General features: G+C 48.5%; 1 protein-coding gene across 1 annotated transcript; it reads left to right on the forward strand.

Annotated features, from left to right (window-relative positions):
- The first annotated feature begins 44 nt into the window (after positions 1 to 44).
- Positions 45 to 23,974, forward strand: MYO1A (myosin IA). Its single transcript, XM_025926361.2, has 28 exons — positions 45 to 3,941; positions 5,438 to 5,571; positions 5,701 to 5,816; positions 6,079 to 6,173; positions 6,366 to 6,470; positions 6,669 to 6,715; positions 6,848 to 6,911; positions 7,117 to 7,215; positions 9,510 to 9,613; positions 9,728 to 9,875; positions 10,480 to 10,598; positions 10,677 to 10,763; positions 12,541 to 12,606; positions 12,766 to 12,870; positions 14,818 to 14,880; positions 15,077 to 15,277; positions 15,445 to 15,671; positions 16,010 to 16,210; positions 16,471 to 16,564; positions 17,055 to 17,204; positions 17,517 to 17,585; positions 17,992 to 18,066; positions 21,313 to 21,447; positions 22,148 to 22,254; positions 22,624 to 22,756; positions 22,873 to 23,025; positions 23,203 to 23,330; positions 23,626 to 23,974. Exons 2-28 carry the CDS (start codon positions 5,458 to 5,460, stop codon positions 23,747 to 23,749), a joined length of 3,129 nt encoding a protein of 1,042 aa, XP_025782146.1. The 5' UTR covers positions 45 to 3,941; positions 5,438 to 5,457; the 3' UTR covers positions 23,750 to 23,974.
- The last annotated feature ends 159 nt before the right edge of the window (positions 23,975 to 24,133 follow it).

Here is a 24,133-nt window from a genome sequence, read left to right on the forward strand (position 1 = left end):
TTCCTTTCTTTCTTCACCACCACTGCCCAACCTGGGTCTGTCTTGGTCTATTTCCATCCTGGGACTGGGTGATTTGCCAGAATGCCAGATGTCTAAGGGGTATTCTTGCAGGAGGCACAGGTTGTACTACCATGCTGTCTCACAGAAAAAAAAAAAAAAAGTATAGGTTATTCCTAGTCCTTGTACTTTAGTTCTTTATTTTTAATGGCATAAAATATCTCTTGTTTCTCCACTGGGGTGAGGGGAAGACCTGTGCATCCAGCTGTGGGTATCTGCCAAGAGCTTTGTGTAGGGCGAGAGAGGGAGCAGGGCTGTAGTGCGTATCAGGGGCCATGGAATAAAAACTTCAGTTATGTCTAGGCCCAGCTTCAGTAGGAGAAGGCTGGTACCTTCCACCTTCTTTTATGTTTTAGCTACTTTCTTTGCTCTGTGGATCCGTTATAGCATTTGCATTAATTCTGTGCCTGTGTGCTCTCTTCTCAGTTATTTAGACTACATGGAAATCTATTGTCCATTTTTCAGACCAGTCCTTGAGAGAGGAAGACTCGGGATGTAGACCATATGTAAATTTATGTAGATTAATGCACACTAATGGTGTCTTTTCTCCTCTCCCCCATCTTTTTTTTAATTTATTTATTTATTTTGAGAGAACACGCACGAGTGGGAAGCGGCAGAGAGAGAGGAAGAGAGAATCCCAAGCAGGCTCCACACTGTTAGCATAGAGCCTGACGCAGGGCTCCATCTCACAAACCATGAGATCATGACCAGAGCCAAGGTCAATAGTCGGAGGCTTAATGGACTGAACGACCCAGGTGCCCCTCTCCTGTCCCTTCTATAACTATACTAGGTAAATAAGAGACACTGAATTAATAAAAACTTAAGGCATAAGTGCTAGATGTGCAACATTGTAGGGTTTTAATGAGGACAAAAAGAGATAAAGTGTGGGGCGCCGGGCTGGCTCAGAAGAACATGTAGCTCTTGATCTCGGGGTCATGAGTTTGAACCCCACATTGGGTGTGGAGATTACTTAAATAAAACTTAAAAGAGGTAAAGTGTGTAAAGGCGTTCTTCTCAAACTTGAACATGCTTAGGAATCACCTAGGAAGCTTGTTAAAATGTAGACTTCTGATTCAGTAAGTCTGGGTTGAGGCCCAAGATTCTGCATTTCTGATAAACTCCCACATGATTCCGATGTGGGGTGTGGACCTCACTTTGAATAGCAAAGATGTGAAACACTTAGCTTGCTTGCCTGGTACACAGTGAGTACTTGATCAATATTGTTACTAATTAACAGCAAATCATTTATGAGAGTCAAGAAGACCCTCTACCACCAAGCATCTTCACCAAATCTGAAAACTTCTGCATTTTTATTGTGTGGCATTTTTAAAAAAGAAATATCCTTGGGAGGACTTCTGCATGTGAATTAGTTTAATCAGATTACTGCCTTCCCAACTATGTTAAAAAGCAACACTAAAGGATCTAGAATTGTTTGTTTGTTTGTTTGTTTATTTTGAGAGAGCAAGAGAGAATGAGAATCCCAAGCAGGCTTCACACTGCCAGCAAGAAGCCCAATGTGGGACTTGAACTCATGAACCATGAGATAATGACTTAAGGTGAGATCAAGAGTCAGACGCATGTTTAACCAACTGAGCCACCCAGGCCCCCCTAGAATTGTTTCTTCTTCTCCTCTTCTTCTTCTCCTCCTCCTCCTCCTCCTACTACTACTTTTTTTTTGGCCAGCTGTTTCAAAGTATAATTTATATACAATAAAATTAATTTTAAGTTTTGCCCAGTTTTGACAAATGGAGTTGATTGACACTTGTGTAACCACTACCACAGTCTGATAAAGAGCATTTCCATCACGCCCAAAGTTCCCTCATGCCCCTTATGCAGACTAGAGATGTTAGTGGGGAGAAGAGGAAGGGGGTTTCAGAATCACAGTGGAGGAAGACCAATAAGCTCAAGTTACTTCAGTTTTGCCTGAGGATCAGAAGATCACAGTCTTGCATCCTCCCTGCCTCCTCCCTCCCCACCCAGGAATGCTTTGCCAGACCTTAAAATCCCCACTGACTTGGATGTGTACTTGTAGCTCATTAATTCAGAGTGACCATTCATCCCAGTTTGCCCAGAATCTTCCCAGTTTTAGTATCCCAAGTTCTCGTGTTCAGACATCTCACCCCAGGTCCCAGACAAACCAGGATGGTACGTTGCCCTAGCTGTGATGTTTATGCCACTGTTTCTCAGTCTGAGGTTGCCATCTCATTTTTTAGAATCATTTTTCTTGTGTGAGCACATAGAAGGCACTCAGTAAATGAGTGTGTGGGTGGACACACAGATAAACCCCAAGCTGTAGGCAGCTGCGGATTCCTGGCCTGGAGAACAGGAGACCTGGGTTCTGGTTCCAGCTTTGCCGAGTTTGCAGTCATGTGATCCTGGGAAAGTGGCTTCTTACCCCAGGTCTGTTTTCTCCATGTAAAATAGGGGATCTGTAGCCCTTTCTGCCTCTGACACAGATACTGCTTCCATTTGTACATGGGGTTGTGTGCCAATGGCACTTCCACTCAGCTTGCTCGCTCTCTCCTTTCCTTGCCTTTTTTCTCCCTTCAGATATATATAGTAGATCAATAAATCATGTAAGGGCAGGTTGATAATGGAGCTGCTGATGGGCCAGGCATATGCAGGCGTATGCAGAGTGCTTCTGCGAGAGCAGTAGAGTTTGGACCTTGAACCAAGCAGCTGTGGCCGGTAGTTGGAGGATCAAGTCTATCTTCAGCTAAGTGTGTGTAATGACCCAATTCGCTCTTTGTGCATGCCTGGGAGAGAGGATGGTGGGCAGAGGGAGCCTGTTGTTTAGGAATTTTCCTGGGTGGGTGAGGGGATGCCCTGGAAAATAGGATAGCATAGGTTTCTTATCTATTGGAGGCATCTATTTTTAGCTGTGCCCAGGAAGCAGCGTCTCGGGGTCTCATTCAGGTTTCTCGCACAGAAGGATTAAAATCAGAAATACCAAGACTTGGGCTGAAACCTATGGCTGACTTAGAGTCAGGAAGCTGCATTCTGTTTCTGGTTCTGCCATATACCGTCTGTGCAACCTCTCTGAGCCTCAGTATTTGCCTCTAATTTTCCTTTTCAATGGAGTGAGTAGCTGCACTGCCTAGCTCACAGGGTGTTGTGATTCAGTGAGATGATACAGGTGGGAGTCAATGAAACTGACATCTATACAGGTGCCAGGTGGTATTACTAACTTTAGTCTTTGGGTCTGTTTGTGGGGGCTGACTTATGGGGGATGGGAATTTGGGGATTTTGTCTGCTTAGTTCTCCAAATAATGTCATTAATACCCTCTGACTCTCAATGAGATAGGAAGGTTTGAGGGAAGTACTGTTTCTTTCCTAGGAAGACACTCCAGCCTACCTTCCTTTTTGACAAAATTCCCGACTTTTTGGAAAGCTTTTCCTTAGCTATAAATTCCACTCCTGCTCTTACTTCCAAATTTTGGGGGCAGTGGAGCAAGAACTCTACCTGAGCCTCTCAGCTAAGCCCAGCCAGATACCCTTTCCTACCTAGAGTGGACTTTCTCATGTAACCGAGCATCTCCCTCTGGGCCTTCAGGCCTGTGAAGGGTTAAGTGAGCCACACCCTTAACAGGAACAGCCTCGGACTTTGTGCTGAGCAGCCGTCTCTGGCCTCTCTTGGCTTGACTGGCACAGGGAGCCTGAGCTGGAGGAGGCAGCACAGTGGAAGGTCAGAAGAGTGGACACTGGCAAGAGGAGGGCAACCTCTTTCCTGGCCTGCCCGACACCATGGACAGCTCCCAATAACGAAGGCATCTCTCCACCCTTGGTGCCTTGGAACTCCTATGCCCCCTTCCTGTCAAATTGGGATTTCATCCACCATTTTACAAGGGACACTGAAGTTACACCCTAGTTTGTTCCAGTGTTGGGTGAGTCTTGCCTTGACCTGTCACTGCTCCGCATCTTTTGGGGTGCCCTATCTGGGAGCTGCTTTGTTTTTCCCTTTCCCACCTCCAACCAATCACATTCCCACTCCCCTCAAATCCAAATCCAAAGAAGATGGCTTCTTCCAGCCCTATTTCTGTTTCTCACCCTTGCCTGCCAAGTTACTTAAAAGTTTAACTTCTGTTTTTTGATCTGGAACATGTGGAATAGTAGTAGTTTCTACTTTGTGAGGATACTGTTTGTAAGCACCAAATGAATTAGTATATGTAGTGTTTAGAGCTCTGCCTGGCCCATGGCACCTGATTGTTTGCGATTGCTACTGTCAGTATTCTTATTGCTTTCTCAGTTGTGTCCTTCCAGGAAGTGACAAGTGCTCTCATTTTCTGGAACTTGGGGGAGGCATAGTGAAGGCTGAAGGCAGCCTGTGTTCCCCTCTTGCCCCACCTTCAGTTCCTGCTTCCCTCCCCTCCCCCGCCCAGGTTCAGCATTGCTGGAGACTAGGAGGATGTGGCTCTTTTATTCCTGTTAGGGAGTAGCCCTGACCATTGTACTAATAATTCTGTCCTGCTCCAGGCCACCCCACCTACTCAGTCCCACAGGCAAGACTGAGGAGGGCTGGGCTTCCTCCTTCGGTTACACCTGCCATGTGCCCACTGCGCAGGGGATGAGCCCCACAATAACTCTGTTCCTCCTTGCCCACTCCCACCAGCTGCTAAAAAGCTGGGTGTGTCCCTATGGGGCAAAGTCCATGCCGGAAGGTTACAGCAATGGGTATAAAAACTGGAGATAGAAAAATAGATACATCCAGAGATCCTGACACCTACTTGATGTTGGAGAAACCAAACTTTTATTCTCTTCAGGGTATTCTAATCTTTTATGGAGGAACTTCTGCCTCTGTTCCTCTAACTCATCAACTTATCCCATTTAAAAGATGAATCTTGATGTGGCAATGAGAGGGATCTTTGGAAGAGCTTTTGCAATGGATCTGGGTGGACTGGGTGACTGAAATAGAAGCTGTGAGAGATAGAGAGTTGAGAAGGAGAACTGGGGGCAGAGGGTCAGGGAGTCTGGACCCTGGCCAGGGCCTCAGCGCAGGACAGAGCAAGTTTTCAGAGTTAACCTTTCCTCCCCAGCCCCCTCTCCTGCAAGAACAACTGTGCTTCCCCAGGTGCTACCTGCTGGGTGCCTTCCTTACCCTGGTCAAAGGCAGGTGGTCCTGTCCCACCCCTGCCCCACCCCCACCAGCCCTAACCCAGGGAGCAGAGGATTCTCCCCGCTGGGGAGAATTTCTGCAGCCTCCCACAGTTAGCTTTGACTAGTCCAGAGGACCCCTAGGTTGAGGATTGTCTCTAGGGCCCAGAGTTGGAGAAGGCTCTTTAGGTCCTTCTGCCCTCCTCACACACACCTGCCCCCCCCCCCCCCACAGTTACTGGCCCCTAAAGCAGAGCAGACTTCAGCAAACTGACCTCCTTACTCCCAGGATCAGCAGAACCTCTGGACATGACTCTCATGGAAGACTCTGTGGGGGTGGGGGACCTTGTGCTCCTGGAACCCCTGGAGGAGGAGCCTCTGCTCAAGAACCTCCAGCTGCGCTATGAAAACAAGGAGATTTATGTGAGTGCATATGCGTGCCCCTGGCTCTGGGTATGTGGTCAGAGAGTTCATGTGCTCCCACTCCCTTCTCCCCTCTCAGCCTCCCCTAACCCCACCGCTGCTCATTCTCTTTACCTTTTTTGGCTCCAGACCTACATTGGGAATGTGTTGATCTCCATGAATCCCTACCAGCAGCTGCCCATCTATGGTCCAGAGTTCATTGCCAAATACCGGGACTATACCTTCTATGAGCTGAAGCCCCATATGTAAGTAAAGGAACTGAGGGAAGGCTGATAGGGCCCTAACTTCTGACAGTGAGACACCCTAATTTCCTCGATCCTTTCTCCTGAAGGAAGTTCTCCGGCTTCCCCTTCCCCACTGGCCCCAGGAAGACCCTTCCTAGGCCTATCACTTACCTCAGTCTAGTCCAAGTGAGGAGGGTGGATGACTCTGGAGGCTGGAGATTGAGTGGAAGGTAGTGTCTTGGATTAGCCCCACATCAGTCTTCACCTGCTTCCTCCTCCCAAGCTATGCTTTGGCAAATGTGGCATACCAGTCACTGAGGGACCGGGACCGAGACCAGTGTATCCTCATAACGGGCGAGAGCGGAGCTGGCAAGACTGGTGAGGTGCCTGGCTTGGGGAGGCTGTGCAGTCACTGCTGGAACCACCCCCTCATCTCTTTCCGAGCCAGACCTGGTCTTGCCCCACCCCAGAAATTCCTTCCCACTTTTTCTGATTCTGAGGGGTATGGTGCTGGAATGACAGGAGCTAAGGAGAGTGGTGGGGATCCATGTGAAGGTTTCTCTTGCACAGAGGCCAGTAAGCTGGTGATGTCTTATGTGGCGGCTGTCTGTGGGAAAGGGGAGCAGGTGAACTCTGTGAAGGAGCAACTGCTTCAGTCAAACCCGGTGCTGGAGGGTGAGTATCCCAGTCTCTGCCCTCTCCACCCTCCACCCTGCTGGCCCAGAGACACTCAGCCCTACACCCTCTTACCCTGTTCTTGTTCAGCTTGAAAACTCTGAGATTGGCCTGATGACTAGAAGACGTCCTTCCTTCCCCTTCTCTCGAGCCCCTCTTCTTCCCTCAGTTACCTCACCTTCTCTCTCATCTCTGCAGCTTTTGGCAATGCCAAGACCATTCGCAACAACAACTCCTCTCGATTTGTGAGTGACCATCTCCCTGGCCTGGGAGGAGAGGGTGTGGGGGCTTTAGAAGGAGGAATGCAGCACAGACCCCTCCTGGGTGGGGTGGTGAGAAGAGGAAGCAAAACCTCTTTCTCTCTCTGGTCTCTGTAGGGAAAATACATGGATATTGAGTTTGACTTCAAAGGATCGCCCCTTGGTGGAGTCATCACAAACTGTACGTGTCTCCCCATTCTGCTTACCACCTCTCTCTTCTCCCCATCCCACAGTGTCCCTTTCTAGTGATTTGAAACCGTAGGAAGGAATAGTAGGCTACCAGGAGGCTTCCCTACTAGTAGGAACACCAGCGAAGAGGGCAAGCTTAGAGGGAAGCTGTGGAATCTCCCTGAGCTCTAAGACATTATTTTCTAATTCCCTGCCAGACCTGCTTGAGAAATCCCGAGTGGTGAAGCAGCTCGAAGGAGAAAGGAACTTCCACATCTTCTATCAGCTACTGGCCGGAGCAGATGCACACCTGCTGGGTACGTGCCTGCCCAGACACATGGAAGAAGGTCCCCAACCTCCATTTAATCCCTAGAACCTTTGGGCCCCTCTGCACCCCTGCAGCCCTCTTTCCCTGAGCCCTCAGGCTCCTTCTTCCTGCATCCCTCACACTGAATTTCATCCACTCATTGTTGAAAACAATCCCCTGACCTCTGTGTTCTCCTCTTTTTTCTGGGATTGTATTGCTAGGAATAAACCTTCTTGTCTCTTGACCTGCTCTTATTCCTCTGTCCTGCTTGGGTTCCTCTTTTCCCAGGCTGGCTTCAGAAATGGGACACTTATTTCCACCTACCATTCTTTCCTATCTTCAATTTAAGGGACTTAATCGCTAGCTCAGCAGAAAATCAGACAGGATATTTAAGTGTTAAAGAAATTTTGATGAGCAGTAGTTGAAGTTGTTCTGGGTCTACATCTGCCTCACCCAGTCCCTGTCCTTGATTTCTTCTTCTTAGATGGCTTGATGGAGGTTTCATGTATTCATTCATCAAATATCTCTTGAACACCTACTATTATCGAACATTGTGCTAGCCTCTAGCAATGCAGAGTTGAATAAGATAACATGGCTCTTGTCCTCGAAGAACTTAAGGTCTTCTAGGGATGACAGATATGTTCAATAGGCCTGTGTGGGTGGCTGTAGGAGCAGAAGGCATGGAGACCTCTTCCTTGTCCTGGGGAGCCCTGGGTGCTGGATGGGCCTGAGGTGGTTCTGGGTGGGCATCACTGCAGTCTGGTGGGACTTCGGGCCCTGCCAGAGTTTGCCTCCCAATGCCCCCTCTAGCTGTGAGCAGTGTGGGTGTATGGCCCCCAAGGACCTGTCCTTTTGGTTCTTGGTTATTCTCTGCTGGACTTGTGCCTATCTCTTTTCCCCTCCTAGGGATCTCCATGGTTCAAGAGCCCCCACAGGTCTCATTATTCCTTCCTAGCTCAGTAGTCTTGGTTGTGCTCAATTTGTTCGAATCATAGGCACCAGTATCTTATTCTGTCTGACTGTTACCCATTGGCTTAAGCTAAGTCTGGACAGGGCCTCGCTGGTGTCATCATCCCAGGGCCTTTCTGACTCATTCTTTGTCCACCTTTCTTTAGCAGGTTCCTCTTTCAAAATCTGTGTCTCAGGGGAAGCTGTCATTAAACTCTAGTTTGAGGGACTTTCCCTGATTCTCAGATCATTTGAATAACTGATCATTGATATCCCTCAAGCTCCATGCTTAACCTACTTCTTCCCATCTCAGGTGAACAGCTTGGATCATAACCTTGACTCATTTATTAAAAAGAAAAAAGTTTATGTATGCCAAGCAGGCACACAGAAAACAAAGATGAAAAACACAGTCCCAATGTGTTGTTCATTTGTGGGAGAGACAGAAAAAACAAAACCTAGCCCATGTGTTATGGACTGGGATAGAGATCCACCATGGGGGAACACAAGAGAGCCTTTTGGCTCAGCCCCACAATGTCCAAGGAAAGTTTCCAGGAGAGGGGTCAGGATTAGGGAACATAGTACCTGCAACTTTGTTGGTGCTTACTGAACAAATAATGAATGAGCCAACCCAGGCCTAGGGTGAGGTGTTGAGGCTCTGGGTGGGTGGGAGATATGTGCTCACCTGTCTTTCCTCTCTGAGCCACTGAGAACTGAGTAGGATGGAGGGTTGGCTTGTTTGTTTTTATTGTTGAGAACCCTGAGGATGGGAAGAAGAGCAGAATGAGTCTTTTCTTTCATCAAAGTTAGGAAAACCCCCACAATTAAGAATACCCAAACTCTAAATACTGCTTGAAAACTTAGTCTATTATAATGGGAATTAATGATCCCAAAACAAAGGAGGCAGGGGACGAACCGAAAACAAAAATGGCTCCTTCGAATAAATGAGTAAACCAAGCTAGGGCAAGGGCTGTGAGAGTCAAGGCCGGAGGACTCCTGAGAGCTTGGGTACTAACCCTCCTCCCAAGCACTTTAACGTTTTCTAGTTGCCAAAGGATATAAAGTACATGATTAAATGCTAACTCCCCATGAAATCATTGCCTTCCACATTCAGCACAGGGATCCAAGCCTGCTTTGTTTGATGGGAAAGGCCACTACAATTTACTGGTCATTTAAAAGTAGAATTTCTGTTGCCTATAAGAATTAGAGGGAGGTTTATACCCTATGATGCATATAGACAAAAAACCTATCAAAATTCATTATAACTAGTTTGTGAATATAAAATGAAAGCACATAGTTAGAGTTGGTGACTTTAAAAAGATTGAATGTTGAATCAGATTCTCATACTGACCCTTGCAGAGGCCCTGAAGCTCAAGCGGGACACAAGTCATTATGCCTATCTGAACCAGAAAGTGTCTAGAGTTGATGGCATGGACGATGCCTCCAACTTCAAGTCTGTACAGGTGGGTGCCCAGGGTGGGCCTTAGGCTATCCCCTGAGCCCAGGCTTTGGCTTTGAGAAGGGAGGCATTGAGCTGGCACCACAGTTCAACTTCTCATTTCTGCTATCTCCTCCAGAATGCAATGACTGTGATTGGGTTCTCGGAGGTAGAGATTCAACAGGTGCTAGAGGTGACGGCCCTGGTGCTGAAGCTGGGGAACGTGGAGCTAGCAGATGAGTCCCAGGCCAATGGGACATCAGCAAGTGGCATCTGTGATGGGAGAGGTCTGTACCGCCCTGCTGGTACCCTCTAAGCCGCTCCCTGAATCTCCTACTACAATTTCTGTTCGTCCACCATCTGCTGAGTAACTGACTTCATTCCGATTCAGTCCCACTCAGCCATTCCTGAGTTCTACCCCAAACACACTCATTAAGAATTCCTAGTGAGGCATTTTGGAGTGAGGTTATGAAGTTAGACCTTGGTTCTGACACATCTCTGAGTCTAAGTGGAGTCTTTGCAAAGAATTTCAGGAGATTCTCCTATTGAAGTAGATAATGCAGGGGCACTTGGGTGGGTCAGTCAGTTAAGTGTCTGACTCTTGATTTCAGCTCAGGTCTTGATGTCAGGGTTGTGAGTTCAAGCCCCACGTTGGGCTCCACTTTGGGTGTGAAGCCTACTCAAAAATAAAATAAAGTAGATAATGCATTTAAAGTGTCCGCAGCTCCCTCTCCTCTCCCCAGAGTTTCCTCTTGGGCCATGTTATGGATGGGCTGCAAGGATATCCCCAAGACCTTGGGAGACCAGTCTCCTAGCAGTGTCACTTCTCAGCCCTCCCTCCCTAGGAGATAGCTCTCTTTCAGGCCATGTTGTATTTCCTCATCACTCCAGGAGTCCAGGAGATTGGGGAAATGATAGGTTTGAATTCAGAGGAACTAGAGAAAGCTTTGTGCTCAAGGACCATGAAAACAGCCAAAGAGGAGGTGGTCACTACACTGAACTTCACCCAGGTAAGGGCCCTTTGGGAGGGGGCTGATTTTGAGACTATTCTGTGGCTGCCATCCTAACCAGCTGGCTCTGCCCGACAGGCTCAGTATGCTCGGGATGCTCTGGCTAAGAACATCTACAGCCGCCTTTTCAACTGGATAGTGAATCGAATCAATGAGAGTATCAAGGTGAGAGATTGCTCTCCTCCCTCAACACTCTCCTGTCTGCCTCACTTTTCTTGTCCCAGTCACCATCCCTATACTTCGGGTTCTGAGATGAAGAGAGTAAGAAGGATGAAGGGTAAGGTACAGTTCCTTCCAATAGTGTGTTGTTGTGGAAGCATCTCTGGTTTTTGAGTTTGACTGTCTGGATCCCCTGCTTACCAGCTGTGTGGCCTTTTAGTTTCACAGAGATTCTGAGCCTCAGTTTCTTGATTTGGAAAATTGGATGCTAATGCCTACCTCCTTCATAGTGAGGATCAGACAAAATTATGGACATGGTTACCATATAACCCAGAAATTCCACTCCAGATATAGATCCAAGAGAATTGAAAACAGATGTTCACGTAAAAACCTGTACCCAAATGTTCATAGAGGCATTACCCATAATAGCCAAAAAGTGGAAACAACTCAAATGTCCATCAGTTGATGAATGGGTAAATAAAAGTGGTATATCCATACAATGGGATATAAATAAATAAATAGGCCATAAAAAGGAATGAAGTACTGATACATGCTCAACACAGACAAATCATGAAAACATTCAAGTGGAAGCAGCCAGACACAAAAGGTGATTCCATTTATATGAAATGTAATAGGCAAATCTATGGAGAGGGTGGTAGATTAATGGTTAGCAGGGGCTTGGAGTGGAGGGAGAGGGGAAGGTGGAATGACAGCTAATGGGTATGCATACAATATTTCTTTGGGGGATCATGAAAATGCTCTGGAATTAGGTAGTTGTGATGGTCATACACTTTTTTTTTGTTGTTTATTTTGAGAGAGTGGGGGAGGAGCAGAGAGAAAGAGGAAGAGAGAGAGAATCTTAAGCAGAGCCTGTGCTGTCGGCGTAGAGCCTAATGCAGGGCTTGAACTCATGAACTGTGAGATCATGACCTGAGCTAAAACCAAGAGTTGGACACTTACCCGATTGAGCCAGCTAGGCACCCCCATATGCATTTTGAATATACTGAAAAATCACTGAATTGTATACCTTTAAAGGGTAAATTTTATAGAATGTGAATTAGATAAAAATAGAGCTATTATTTAAAAAATTTTGTGCATGAGGGGTGCCTGGGTGGCTCAGTCGGTTAAGCATCCGACTTAGGCTCAGCTCATGATCTCACGGTTTGTGGGTTCGAGTCCCACGTCAGGCTCTGTGCTGTCAGCTCAGAGCCTGGAACCTGCTTCCGATTCTGTCACTCCCTCTTTCTCTGCCCCTCCCCCACTTGCAGTCTGCCTGTCTCTCTCAAAAAATAAATAAACATTAAAAAAATTTTTTTTAATTTTGTACATGAAAATGCCTTCAATTCAGAAGCTATTATGGAAAGGCAACAGGGGAAAATGGGATTTAAAAACACTTAGCCCCTTTGAAATTTGATCTGTCCATCTGTAAAATGAGAATTATCACACCATATAGGGTTATCATGAGGTTTAATGAAGTAAGAACATAGAATTTTTTCTAAATTGCTCTACAAATGTACGAGATGATTATTTTCCTCAGAAGATTTTAAAGTCTTTCTACCTCGTCCCCTGGGAGCACCATCCTGGAATCTGCTTACATCTCCCTCCTTCTCTCCTCCCTCTGCTTGGCCCCTAGTGTGTAGAGGAGGAAGGAGAATAAAATCACAACTGGTCAAGCTCACCCGAGTTCTGTTTGCCCTCTGCTCCAATCACATCCGCCCCAGAAGGGCCTGGCCTGGTGTGCAGAGGGGGCCCGTCCTCAGATTTATCTTTCCCTCCTCTTCAGGTGGGCAGTGGGGAGAAAAAGAAGGTAATGGGGGTCCTGGATATCTACGGCTTTGAAATTTTAGAGGTGAGAGAGCTTCCCCCAACCGCAGCCACCCTGCATCCCTAGGGTTCGGGTGCGGAGGCTCAAAAGGGAGGGGCTTGCGAGAGGGGAGGCGTGGGGCTGAGAGGGAGGAAGGGTCTTGGACTGAGCTGCTCTCTCTCTAACCTGGGTCCCCTCCTTCAGGACAATAGCTTTGAGCAGTTTGTGATCAACTACTGCAATGAGAAGCTGCAGCAGGTGTTCATCGAGATGACGCTGAAAGAGGAGCAAGAGGAATATAAGAGAGAGGTGCGTGGAGCCTTCCCTCACAGCCCTTCTCCAAAGTGACGCTGGTGTGCGCGCCACGTCTGTCTTTCTCCTCAATCCCGGTTTCCTCTCACTCGTGCCCAGATGGGAACACAAAGGACAAAAAGTTCCCCTTTCACTGCTCAACAGTGCAGCATTATCAAGAAGCCCTAGTTTTTGCTCTCCATCCCCCAGTCCCCTGCTCCCACCCCAGGCCGTGCCAGCAAGGGGCAGACTGATGGAAGGCTGTGTGGGGGGAGTCCTCACGAGGGTGAAGTGACAGCTGTGCGTGGCCTGCGGCACACTGTGAGCCTGATTTAGAAGGGACATTTCTCCCAGGCTTGTCACCCCACCACATCCATTTTGGTGCTCTTCTCTGACACCTCACAATTCTTTGTCTCCTCGGGCCCTGGCTGATGTCACCATCTCCTCATGTAGCACCCTGATCCCAGACTTCCTCCCCAGAAGTTCCCCATGGCTCAACATTTCCACACTCCTTCCCCTGTTCAGCAAGAAGGCTTGCTTTCTATGGCTAGGTGTTAGAAAAGCTATCTGATTGAGCTAATTCCCCCCAAAGTGTGAATGGCTGAGAGTCTCACTCATCAAAACGCTGCCAGGGATGCTGCCTGTGAGCCCTTGGGAATCTGCTGCAGCAGAATTTCAGACAATGTGGTCACAATGTGTGGGAAAGGTTTTTTTTAAGTTGTTTTTCGTGTTTTTATCTTAAAATTTTAAATGATCAACTAGAGAATAATTCCCATGCCTCAAAATTCAAAAAGCTTAAAAAGGCATATAAAGAAAGGGCTCTCTCCCAGCCCATCCCCAGCCTCTTAGTTCTCCAACCATCTAGAGGCAACTAAAGTGGCCCTCTTTTCAGAGGTCTTTTATGTGTAATCAGGCAAATGTAGAAGTTTATTTTCCCGCAGAATTTTTTTCAAATGGCAGTGAATATGCTCTGCTCTACCCCTTGCTTTCATCAATTAATGAGATCTTTCCATATCGTATATAAAGATGCATCTTTACAGCTACACAGGGTTGTAAGGATATCATACGTCATTTAACTAGTTGGGGAAAGTATTTTGGGGATGAAATGGGAAGGCAACTACTTAATTCCACTCTACATTCCCTGAAGATCTGTGAGGGGGTGGGAGAGTATTCCCCAGCCACACCCCCACACCTGGGAATGGTCTGAGTCTGGGAGGGCTGGCCCTTGGGTGGGATCAGAAGCTATCCTGTCTGCGGCTACCCCTAAGTGGGGAACGATTGTCTTTGGGTCTCCTTCTGTACCATTCTTGCTTAAAACAAAAACGAAAACAAAAACTATACAGTCCCAAAGTATCAGGTAGATTAGTAGTTCTTAAAGTGTGGTCCTGGACCAGCAGCATCCCTGGAAAGGTGTTAGAAAGGCAGGTTCCTAGGCTCTATCCCAGACATGCTGAATCAGAAACCCTAGGGATGGGGCCCAGCAGTCTGTTTTTACAAGCCCTCTAGCTGACTGCCATGCAAGTTTGAAAAGCACTGATGTAGGTCTTTGAAGATGTATCAAGTTAGGTTTGTTGCTTGATGAAATTCACTCATGTGCTTTGGTTTTATTGGTCGTTGCCAGAACAGTGTGGCCTTTGCTCTTGCACATGCTCAAGGATCCTTCCTCACTCCACAGTGGGGCAATCCCTACCCCGATCTTCACCCCACACCACCTACAGGGCTCTCTTCAGCATCTCCCCCTCTCTCACAGCTGCTCTGGGTCCTTTCACGTGTCTCCCACCCCACAAATTCTCCATCAACCTGGAGGAATGGGAACCTAAACAGAAGCCACACCAAGGACCCCTCTTAATTATAGGGCTTTCTGAGTCCTTTGTGGGTTGGGTGAGAGGGAGCCTGAGTCTGGTGAGGTCTTTGGAGACTTGTCTTGGACCTGCTCTTGTAACCTGTCATGCCTCTTCTTGCCAGGGCATACCGTGGACAAAGGTGGACTACTTTGATAATGGCATTATCTGTAACCTCATTGAGCACGTGAGTTATCTTTATGTTATCTCTGAGACCTCCTCTTCCAGACTGCCTGAATATCCTTGTCCTTCCCCCTCCCCTTGCCCCACTTGGTAAGGATGGTGAAGTGGGCAAAGGATGAAGGGGCAGAGGGACAGCAGTGAGGATGTGGACATCTTGGAGGATCAGGTCTAAGTTGGGCTCATCTTGTTCCCCTGACCAGAATCAGCAAGGCATCCTGGCCATGCTGGATGAGGAGTGCCTACGGCCTGGGGTGGTCAGTGACTCCACCTTCCTAGTGAAGCTGAACCAGGTCTTCTCCAAGCATGGTTACTACGAGAGCAAAGTCACCCAGAATGCCCAGCGCCAGTATGACCGCACCATGGGCCTCAGCTGCTTTCGCATCTGCCACTATGCGGGCAAGGTAACATGCAGGGCTGGAGGGTAGAAATGGGCCTGGGCATGGGTGGAAGGCAATGGGGGAGGACCTGTGGGGAGATGAGATCTGGGAATACTTCACAATGAGATTGGGAGTGCCAAGTGCTGGGACAAGGTCATGGACCCTCCAGACCCATAGCTATTCCTCTACAGGTGACTTACAATGTGAACAGCTTCATTGATAAGAACAATGACCTACTCTTCCGGGACTTGTCCCAGGCCATGTGGAAGGCCCAGCACCCCCTCCTTCAGTCCTTGTTCCCTGAAGGAGTTCCCACACAGACATCTCTCAAGCGCCCCCCAACTGCTGGAGCCCAATTCAAGAGTTCTGTGGCCATACTCATGAAGAACTTATATTCCAAAAACCCCAACTACATCAGGTGACATGCTGGGTACATGGGGAAATGCAGCATATGTGATGGCAGATGCAGGGTCCAGCACTATAGAACCTGTCCATTGTTGGGGGGAGGGTGTCTCTGGAATAAGAGTATCAGAAGGCCTTTCCCTCATAAAAAATGAGGAACTGAGAATCCTGTGGCAGGGAGAGCATCAGACTTTAGTAGGAACCACGCTATAGTGAGTGAAGCTGGGAAGGCCAGTGTGTTCACTTCCTCTGAAAATAACCCTCCAGAATAGGGTTATAGAGACCAGGATGGGTCACACTTGCAAAGGTGAAGCTCCTCATGCCTGTGCCTTGCACCTCTCCCCCCACCCCAAGGTGTATAAAGCCCAATGAGCATCAGCAGCGAGGTCAGTTCTCGTCAGAGCTGGTGGCCGTCCAGACTCGGTACCTGGGACTGCTAGAGAATGTGCGGGTGCGTCGGGCGGGCTATGCCTACCGCCAGAGGTATGGGCCCTTCCTGGAAAGGTACCGATTGTTGGGGCGGAGCACGTGGCCTCGCTGGAATGGGGGAGACAGGTAAGACTCCTGGGGGAGATGGGGGAGCAGGGAAGGGCAGTGCAGGGAACATCTGGGTGGTGGGGAGAACAGACAGTGCCATGTAAATTGCCAAAACTCCATGAATGGATACTTGGGGAAATGAACTGATCACTTTGCAGAGGTTCTGAAGTCTGTTCAAGCCCTGAACTCCTCTCCCTGGGTATAAGAGGTTGGGGAAAGGTGAAAGAGGATCCTTCTCTGGGATGCCCCTTGGTAGCTTTCCCCATCTGCTCCTGTAGGGAGGGAGTTGAGAAGGTCCTGGGGGAGCTGAGCTTGTCCTCAGAGGAGCTGGCCTTTGGGAAGACGAAGATCTTCATCAGAAGCCCTAAGACTGTGAGTTGGAGGGTGCACTTGTGTTTGGTTGGGGTAGGAGGCAGAAGAGTTGGAGGGTCCATGAGTGAGAGGCTGGGGCGGAGGGGAGTATCTATAGCTTGGGATGGATGGTGGGTGAGGAAGTCTGCTTTCTGCAGGGACTTTGTCCCTGGAAACTGAATCCTTGGGCTCCTACCCCACCCTGCTTGCATGACCCACTCTGAGTGCCTCTACCTGTAGCAGGACTCCTGAAGATCAAGGTGATGTGCCACTCATGTCTAAATTTCCAGACCTCGTACGTGCCTCTGACAGAGTTAGAATTCAGTAGGTTTCTGTTAAGGTGAATAACACTTAACAGAATGATAATGAGTGAGCGAATAAACGAATGCACTAAGAAGTCAATGGAATGAATAAAACACTGGCTGGGAAGCCCCTGGCACCTGGGCTCCAGGAGGAGAGAGTGCTATTCCCCTAGGCCAGCCTTTCCGCCCCACTTTCCACCTCTCCACAGCTGTTCTACCTGGAAGAGAAGCGGCGCCTGAGACTGCAGCAGCTGGCCACGCTCATTCAGAAGATCTACCGGGGCTGGCGCTGCCGCACCCACTACCAGCTGATGCGCAAGAGTCAGATCCTCATTTCCTCCTGGTTTCGAGGCAACATGGTATCAGTTGCCCCCTAAAGTCCCATCCCTTTCACTCCAATAAAAGAGTCGGGGGCGCCTGGGTGGCACAGTCGGTTAAGCATCCAACTCTTGATTTCGGCTCAAGTCATGATCTCCTGGTTTGTGAGATCAAGCCCTACGTTGGGCTCTGTGCTAACAGTGTGGAGTCTGCTTGGGATTCTCTCTCTCTGTCTCTGTCTCTGTCTCTCAAAATAAATAAATATTTAAAAAAGAGAGAGGGAGAGAGTGGGAAGTAGGAGAGGTGGTTCAGGGGATGGAGTTTTTTCTAACAGGCCTATTGTTTTTCTGCAGCAAAGGAAGCGCTATGCGAAGATAAAGGCATCAGTGGTGCTGATCCAGGCTTTTGTGAGAGGGTGGAAGGTAATGCGGAAGGGGAGAGGGGTTTCCTCCGCACACATGGGTTCTTCCCCCACATGGTTTCTCCTGGATTGTGCCAGCTGCTGGGAGGAAAGAGTAGCAGAAAGCAAGTCCTGCCCACACCCAGGGCATACCTCTGTGTGATGGCATGCCTGCATCTGGGTGTGTGTCTGGGAGTGTGGGTGCGTACTGGGGAGATGTGTGTATACACCTGGGTGTGTCCCTGACTTGGCTTTGAGTGCCTTCCTCATTGCCAGCTTGTCTGCCTTTACTTTCTCCCTCCAGTAGAGTCTCGGCACTTTATCTAACTGTGCTCTCTGTATGGTTGGAAAACAGTAGAACCTCTGTCTCCTTGTCTTCTAGGTCTGTCTATCTTTACTTTGGCTCCTTTCTCATGTATCCCTTCTAGGCCCGCAAGGATTATCGAAAATACTTCCGGTCGGGGGCTGCCCTCACCTTGGCAGATTTCATCTATAAGAGCATAGTAAGTGGTGAGGGTTGAGGGTGGAAGGTGGAGGGGAGGTTGTGGAGGGACGGTCAGGTTTGGAAAAGGAAGATGAGGGGTTTGAGAAGAGGTGATCAAAGCTTTCCCTGGAAGGGTTTCTTTGATCTGCATGTACTTAATTATTAAGTCCTAGGGTAAGAAGGAATGGGGCTTTGGTGCCTCAGGGCCCAGGGGCAGAATCAGAGTGCACTCCGGAAGGAGTGGACACTGTGGGCAACCTTGGGGCAGGAAGGGGTCCCAGCACACCCACTGACTGGTCCATGATGAATAGGCCCGAGAAGAGACGGGCTGGATGGCTAACAACAGTTTGAAGAGACTGAGCCTCATGGAAGAGCAGAGTGAGGACATAGGGTTACCTAACTCAACCTTCCAAGATCCATTTTACGGTAGGGGTGAAAGTGGAGGGATTGTATCTTTCTTCCGGCTCTTCTGAAGCTATAGCAAGCAAGTCCACAATGAAATCTCAGGAAAGATCTTAATTCTGGAGGACTTGGGACTTTTTTTTTTTTTTTGAACTTTTATTTATCATTTTCGAGAGACAGAAAGAGACAGAGCACAAGCAGGGAAGGGGCAGAGAGAGAGGGAGACACAGAATCGGAAGCAGGCTCCAGGCTCTATCAGCACAGAGCCCAACGCAGAGCTCAAACCCATGGAATGTGAGACCATGACCTGAGCTGAAGTCGGACACTTAACTGACTGAGCCACCCAGGTGATCTGACCCCAGGGTTTTAATGCCTGCCGAAGACTGCTTCCCCACACTGTCCCCCCACTCCCCCTAGAGACCTACTGGGGCAGGAGGGCTATATAGGGAAAGGAAAGACTTTCTAGATCTAGAAAAAACAAACAATTAAGAAAAGAAAACCTTCAGAGTTTCGACATCAGTTAGCACATGAGGGATTGGAGGAAATGCTTAGGAATGTTTATTGAATTAAATCAAACTAGACCTGACCAAGTCCCCTTGGGGACTTAAACCAAGGTGTGAGGTGATTAGACCAAGCCTGCAAGATCTTTGTAGCAGAGGAATCAAAGAGCTTGGATAGTTCCTGGAGAATTATAGCAATATACTGCATACCCTCCCTTTTCCCATTTTAATTTTTTAACCTAATGTGTTAGTAAGAAGTTTTCATAAAAATTCCAAAAACTTGGGGGCGCATGGGTGGCTCAGTCAGTTAAGTGTCTGACTCTTGATTTTGGCTTAGGTCACGATCTCACAGTTTGTGAGTTCGAGCCCCACATCAGGCTCCATGCTGACAGTGCTAAGCCTGCTTGGAATTCTCTCTCTCTCCCTCTCTTTCTGCTCCTCCCCCACTTGCTCGCTCTCTCTCTCTCTCTCTCAAAAATAAATAAACTTAAAAAAAAATCCAAAACTTGGAAGTACTCAAGATTAAGCTATTTTCTATACCTTCAATAATTCTACCCCACAAACAAACAGGGTGCTGGGTGTTCCCTGGGATATAAAGACTGGAGAGTCCTTATTCTAGATTGGGGGAGACTAAACAGATGCCATGGGTGATACTTGATCCGATCCTGGAACAGGAAGCATAAGAACAAAGCTACAAAGGGCATTTTTAGAAGTTTATAAAGGACGTTAGGAGAAATTTGAGCATGCATTGCTGTTGGATGAGTGTATCCAATTAATGTTTGTCTTCTTAGGTATGGAGGTGGAATTATGATTTGTGTAGGAGAATGGCCTGGTTCTTGGGAGATGCGTGCTTAAGTTTTAGGGAAAATGCCATGATTTCTCTAACCTACTTTAGGATGATATGGTAGCAAAGATTTATATATGTGTGAGTGTGTGTATGTATTTATTTATGCCCATTTGTATACATGTGTGCATGTGTTAGAAAGCCTGCAAATATGGCCAATTGTTAACATTATCAGTTGGTGGATTTAGGTAAGGAATATGTGGCATGCAGATATTCACTGTAATGTTTCTTCAACTTTTATGTAAGTTTAAAAACTTTCAAAATAAGACAGTAAGTTATATGAAATAAAAACGTAAGGCAGATTATGTCACTCTTCCCCTTAAACTCCTCTAATGGCATTCCATTTCACTCCCAATAAAAGCCAGTGTTCTTACCTCAGCCTACAAGGCCCTTCATGAATGTACCTGACCAACCAATCCTCTGATCTTCTTTCTTCTTGCTCGATTTAATCCAGTCTCAGTTTCTTTTCATTTCTGGGATATGCTACTGCTCATTTCTGGTCTCAGGGCCAGCTTTTTTGCATCATAGCATATATAATTATCTGACCTTACATATATGTTTGTTTGCTGTGGGGTTCTTCCCTACCCCCGGTAGAATATAAGCTCAGTGAGAATAGAGATTTTGTTTGTTCTGTTCACTGCTGTGTATCCATACCTAGAACAGTGCCAGGCACAGAGCAGACACTCAATAAATGTTGTTGAATGGCAGGGGAGAAAAAAACAAGAACTCAGCTTGGGATCCAGACTCCCAAGGACTCATTGTCCAGAAGAGGGAAAAGATTTCCACACAGATAATAGTAGTACAAACACAGAAGTATAGACAAAGTGCTGTGGGGCTTCAAAGAAAGGAGAGGCAGCCCTGGCCCAGGGAATCAGGGAGGGCTTTGAGCTGTGTCTGAAAGGATAGGTAGAATCTAGATGGGCACAGCTGAGTTGAGAGCAGGATGGGCTAAGGCACCGAGTGATCACGCCTGGGCTAGGCAGAGGGCTTGATGAGGAACACTACCTGAGAGGTGTGCTGGGATCATGCAGGGGATCCTGGGGCATGAGATTGGGCCCTAAATAGAAGGCTTTGAATGCCAGGTTGAGGCATTGGGCTTGACCGATCAGGGAAGGGGGGAGGTTTGGTACCTGTCCTATAGCCAATGCAGACAGTGGCAGCCAGCTGTAGGCAGCTATGAACTGAGACAATAGGAAGTCACAGGAGCAAAATACTGAGGCCAGTTTTCATCTCAGTTGCTCTCACCTCACTACCCTGGGCAGCAGGTCTCTGCTTGGAACTAACCCTTCCCTCCCCCCCTCCCAGTCTCCTGTTCACGCTCTCACTGCCCAGCCTCCAGTGAACACTGGACCCACAAGAGATCCAGGAGGTGACTCCCTTCTGACTCCTCGCTCTACTTGTTGCTTCTTACTCTGGGTGGCCTCCCTCCTTTCAGGTGGCAGGTCCTGGATGAGAGTTTGCCTGTTGGGAGGTCTGTCTTCTCATCCGTCCACTCCCAATCCCCCTGCTTCCAATCTAGACGCAGAAGTTCCTGCTGGGGCTGAGGAACAATTTGCCGTCTACCAACGTCCTGGACAGAACGTGGCCAGCGGCCCCTTACAGATGCTTCAACACAGCGAACCAGGAGCTACAGCAGCTCTTCTACCGCTGGAAGGTGAGTGGGGCCCAGCACGACTCCTCTCATTTGTCTTTTTTTCCTCCTCCCTCTGATTTTCATCTTCTGCCTCCTTCTTCCACTTTTTTTCTTCATGGTGAAAACAACATACATCACAAAATTGGCCATCTTAACCATTTGTAAGTCCGGTGTCATAAAGCACGTTCACACTATTGCGCAGCCGTCACCACCATCCGTCTCTGTATTTCTTTTTTATCAGCCCAAACTGCAATCCTGTACACATTAAGCAGTAACTCCCCATTCCCCACTCCTGTAGCCCCTGGGACTTATAATCGACTTTCTCTGTGAATTTGACTGTTCTCGGTACCTCATGGAAGTAGAATCATACATTTGTCCTTTTCTATCTGGCTTATTTCACTCAGCACAGTGTGCTTCTATTCAGGAAATATGTACTGAGCACCTGTCTAGAGTAGGCCTTGCGCTGTGTGCTGGCATATAGCCCTCCTCCTGGGGCTGACACATTTGATTGTTTCCATCCCCCTCTCCCAGAGTCCCTTTGAGGGGGGACAGTGCTCCTCCAGCAGCTGCCCTCTCTGAAGTGCCTAGAGCCTATTCTATTCCCTGTCTCTCCTCTTCTCCAGCCCCTGCCCTCCTTCTACCTCTCAGTGTTCTCCCAAACCCCCACCCCAGGCCTGCCCTCTGCCTCCACGAGCTTAGCCCCTGCCCCTCCCTCTCATAGTGCAAGAGATTCCGGGATCGACTGTCCCCAAAGCAGGTAGAGATCCTGAAGGAGAAGCTCTGTGCCAGCGAACTGTTCAAGGGCAAGAAGGCTTCCTACCCCCAGAGGTGAGGGCCCTGCAGACCCTGCACAGTCAGTTTCATCCAGAGCAAAGACAGGATCCCCCAGGTGGGATAGGGCAGTGGTCCCCAAACTAGTGTGCATCAGCACCACTTGGCAGGCTTGATAACACCCAGATTGCTGCACCACCCCCCGCCCAGAGTTTCTGATTCAGCAGATCTGGGGCTGGGGCCCAATAATTTGCCTTTCTAACAAGTTCTCAGGGGATGCTGATGTTGGTCCTGGACCATGCTGAGATAGAGGATATGGTGGAGCATGGGGGAAGGGACATGGGAACTCACTGTGGGGAGGCTCAGGGCCTTGGGGGTCAGTGGTGAGGAACTTGTCTCCACCACATACCTCCTGTGTGTCCTCAGTGTCCCCATTCCATTCTGCGGTGACTACCTTGGGCTGCAAGGGAACCCCAAGCTGCAGAAGCTGAAGGGCGGGGAGGAAGGGCCTGTTCTGATGGCAGACACTGTGAAGAAGGTCAATCGTGGCAATGGCAAGGTGAATGCCTGCACCCTGGACTTCTGCCCACGGCCTGATCTAGAGCCTTGGGACTGGTAGCTGGAAGGGTGGGGTTAATCTTCACCTTTCCTCACATTTTCCTTTTCTGTCCTTAGACTTCCTCTCGAATTCTTCTCTTGACCAAGGGGCATGTGATTCTCATAGACACCAAGAAGTCCCAGGCCAAAACCGTCATTGGACTAGATAGTGTGGCCGAGGTGTCAGTCACCAGCTTCAAGGATGGGCTTTTCAGCTTGCATCTGAATGAGGTATCAGAGCTCTGTGGGTGCAGTACCTCACGCTGGAGAAGGTGGTGGGCATCACGGGGCTGGGGTGGGCTGGAGGTGATGAGGACCAGACCTCTCACTCTGGGCCTTCAGTGCCTCTCAGGCTGCTCCTGCAGAGGGAAAAATGAATCCCTTCCCCACTTTTTCCTCCTTCCTAAGATATCATCAGTGGGCTCCAGGGGGGACTTCCTGCTGGTCAGCGAACATGTGATTGAACTGCTAACCAAAATGTACCAGGCTGTGCTGGATGCCACACAGAGGCAGCTTCTAATCTCCGTGACTGAGAAGTAAGGCCATGAGCTGGGGGTGAGGGCCAGCCTGGGGGCAGATGACCAAGCTGTTGGTCATTGTGACCGGGAAAATTCATGTAGTCAGAAAGTGAAGCATATTCTGTCAAGGCAAGGTTTGGAGGTGTTTCTTAGTCTCCCCACTCAGGTTCTCTGGGGCCCTGAGTCTTCTGACACGAGGGGAGGAGAGATGTACTTCCTTTAAGAAGGAGAATGGAAACCATCATGAAAATATGGGAGTAGAGATGAGAGGATGAGGGTACCAGCTTTACCCCTCTGTCTGTTTCCCCTCCAGGTTCTCAGTGAGGTTCAAGGAGAGTAGTGTGGCTGTCAAGGTCATCCAGGGCCCTGAGGGTGATAGGAACGGCAAGCTAAAATGCAAGAAGAAAGGGAGCCGTTGCCTGGAAGTGACTGTATAGTGAAGAGGTGGGGGCCTGATTCAGAGACAGCAGCTTCTCTGGACCCGTGCCAACCCTACCCACCCATGTTTGCAGGAGGATCTGATCGTGGTGTGGGGCTCAGAGATTGAGGAACCCTTGAAGAGGACCTTTCTTCTCCCAAACTCTTCTGGGCCCCTCTCCCTTAGAACTTATCCTCCCACCCTCAGCTGCTTTGCCCACTAATAAAACAAGTGACTTCCCAAATATTTGCTCAGTGTGGGTGAGTCCCTGATCACCCACCTTCACAGTGCTTGTACTTTGGCTACCCCACCCCCTTTCTCCTCCTCAGGTTCCTTGGAGCCAGCAAATGCAGATAATAAGAATGGAAAAGAAGGGAAATTGTCTCCGGGCTCCTTGACCGGC

This window comes from Puma concolor, chromosome B4 (genome assembly GCF_028749965.1).
Source record: "Puma concolor isolate L17-30 chromosome B4, mPumCon1.1.hap2, whole genome shotgun sequence".
NCBI classification, from domain to species: Eukaryota; Metazoa; Chordata; class Mammalia; order Carnivora; family Felidae; genus Puma; species Puma concolor.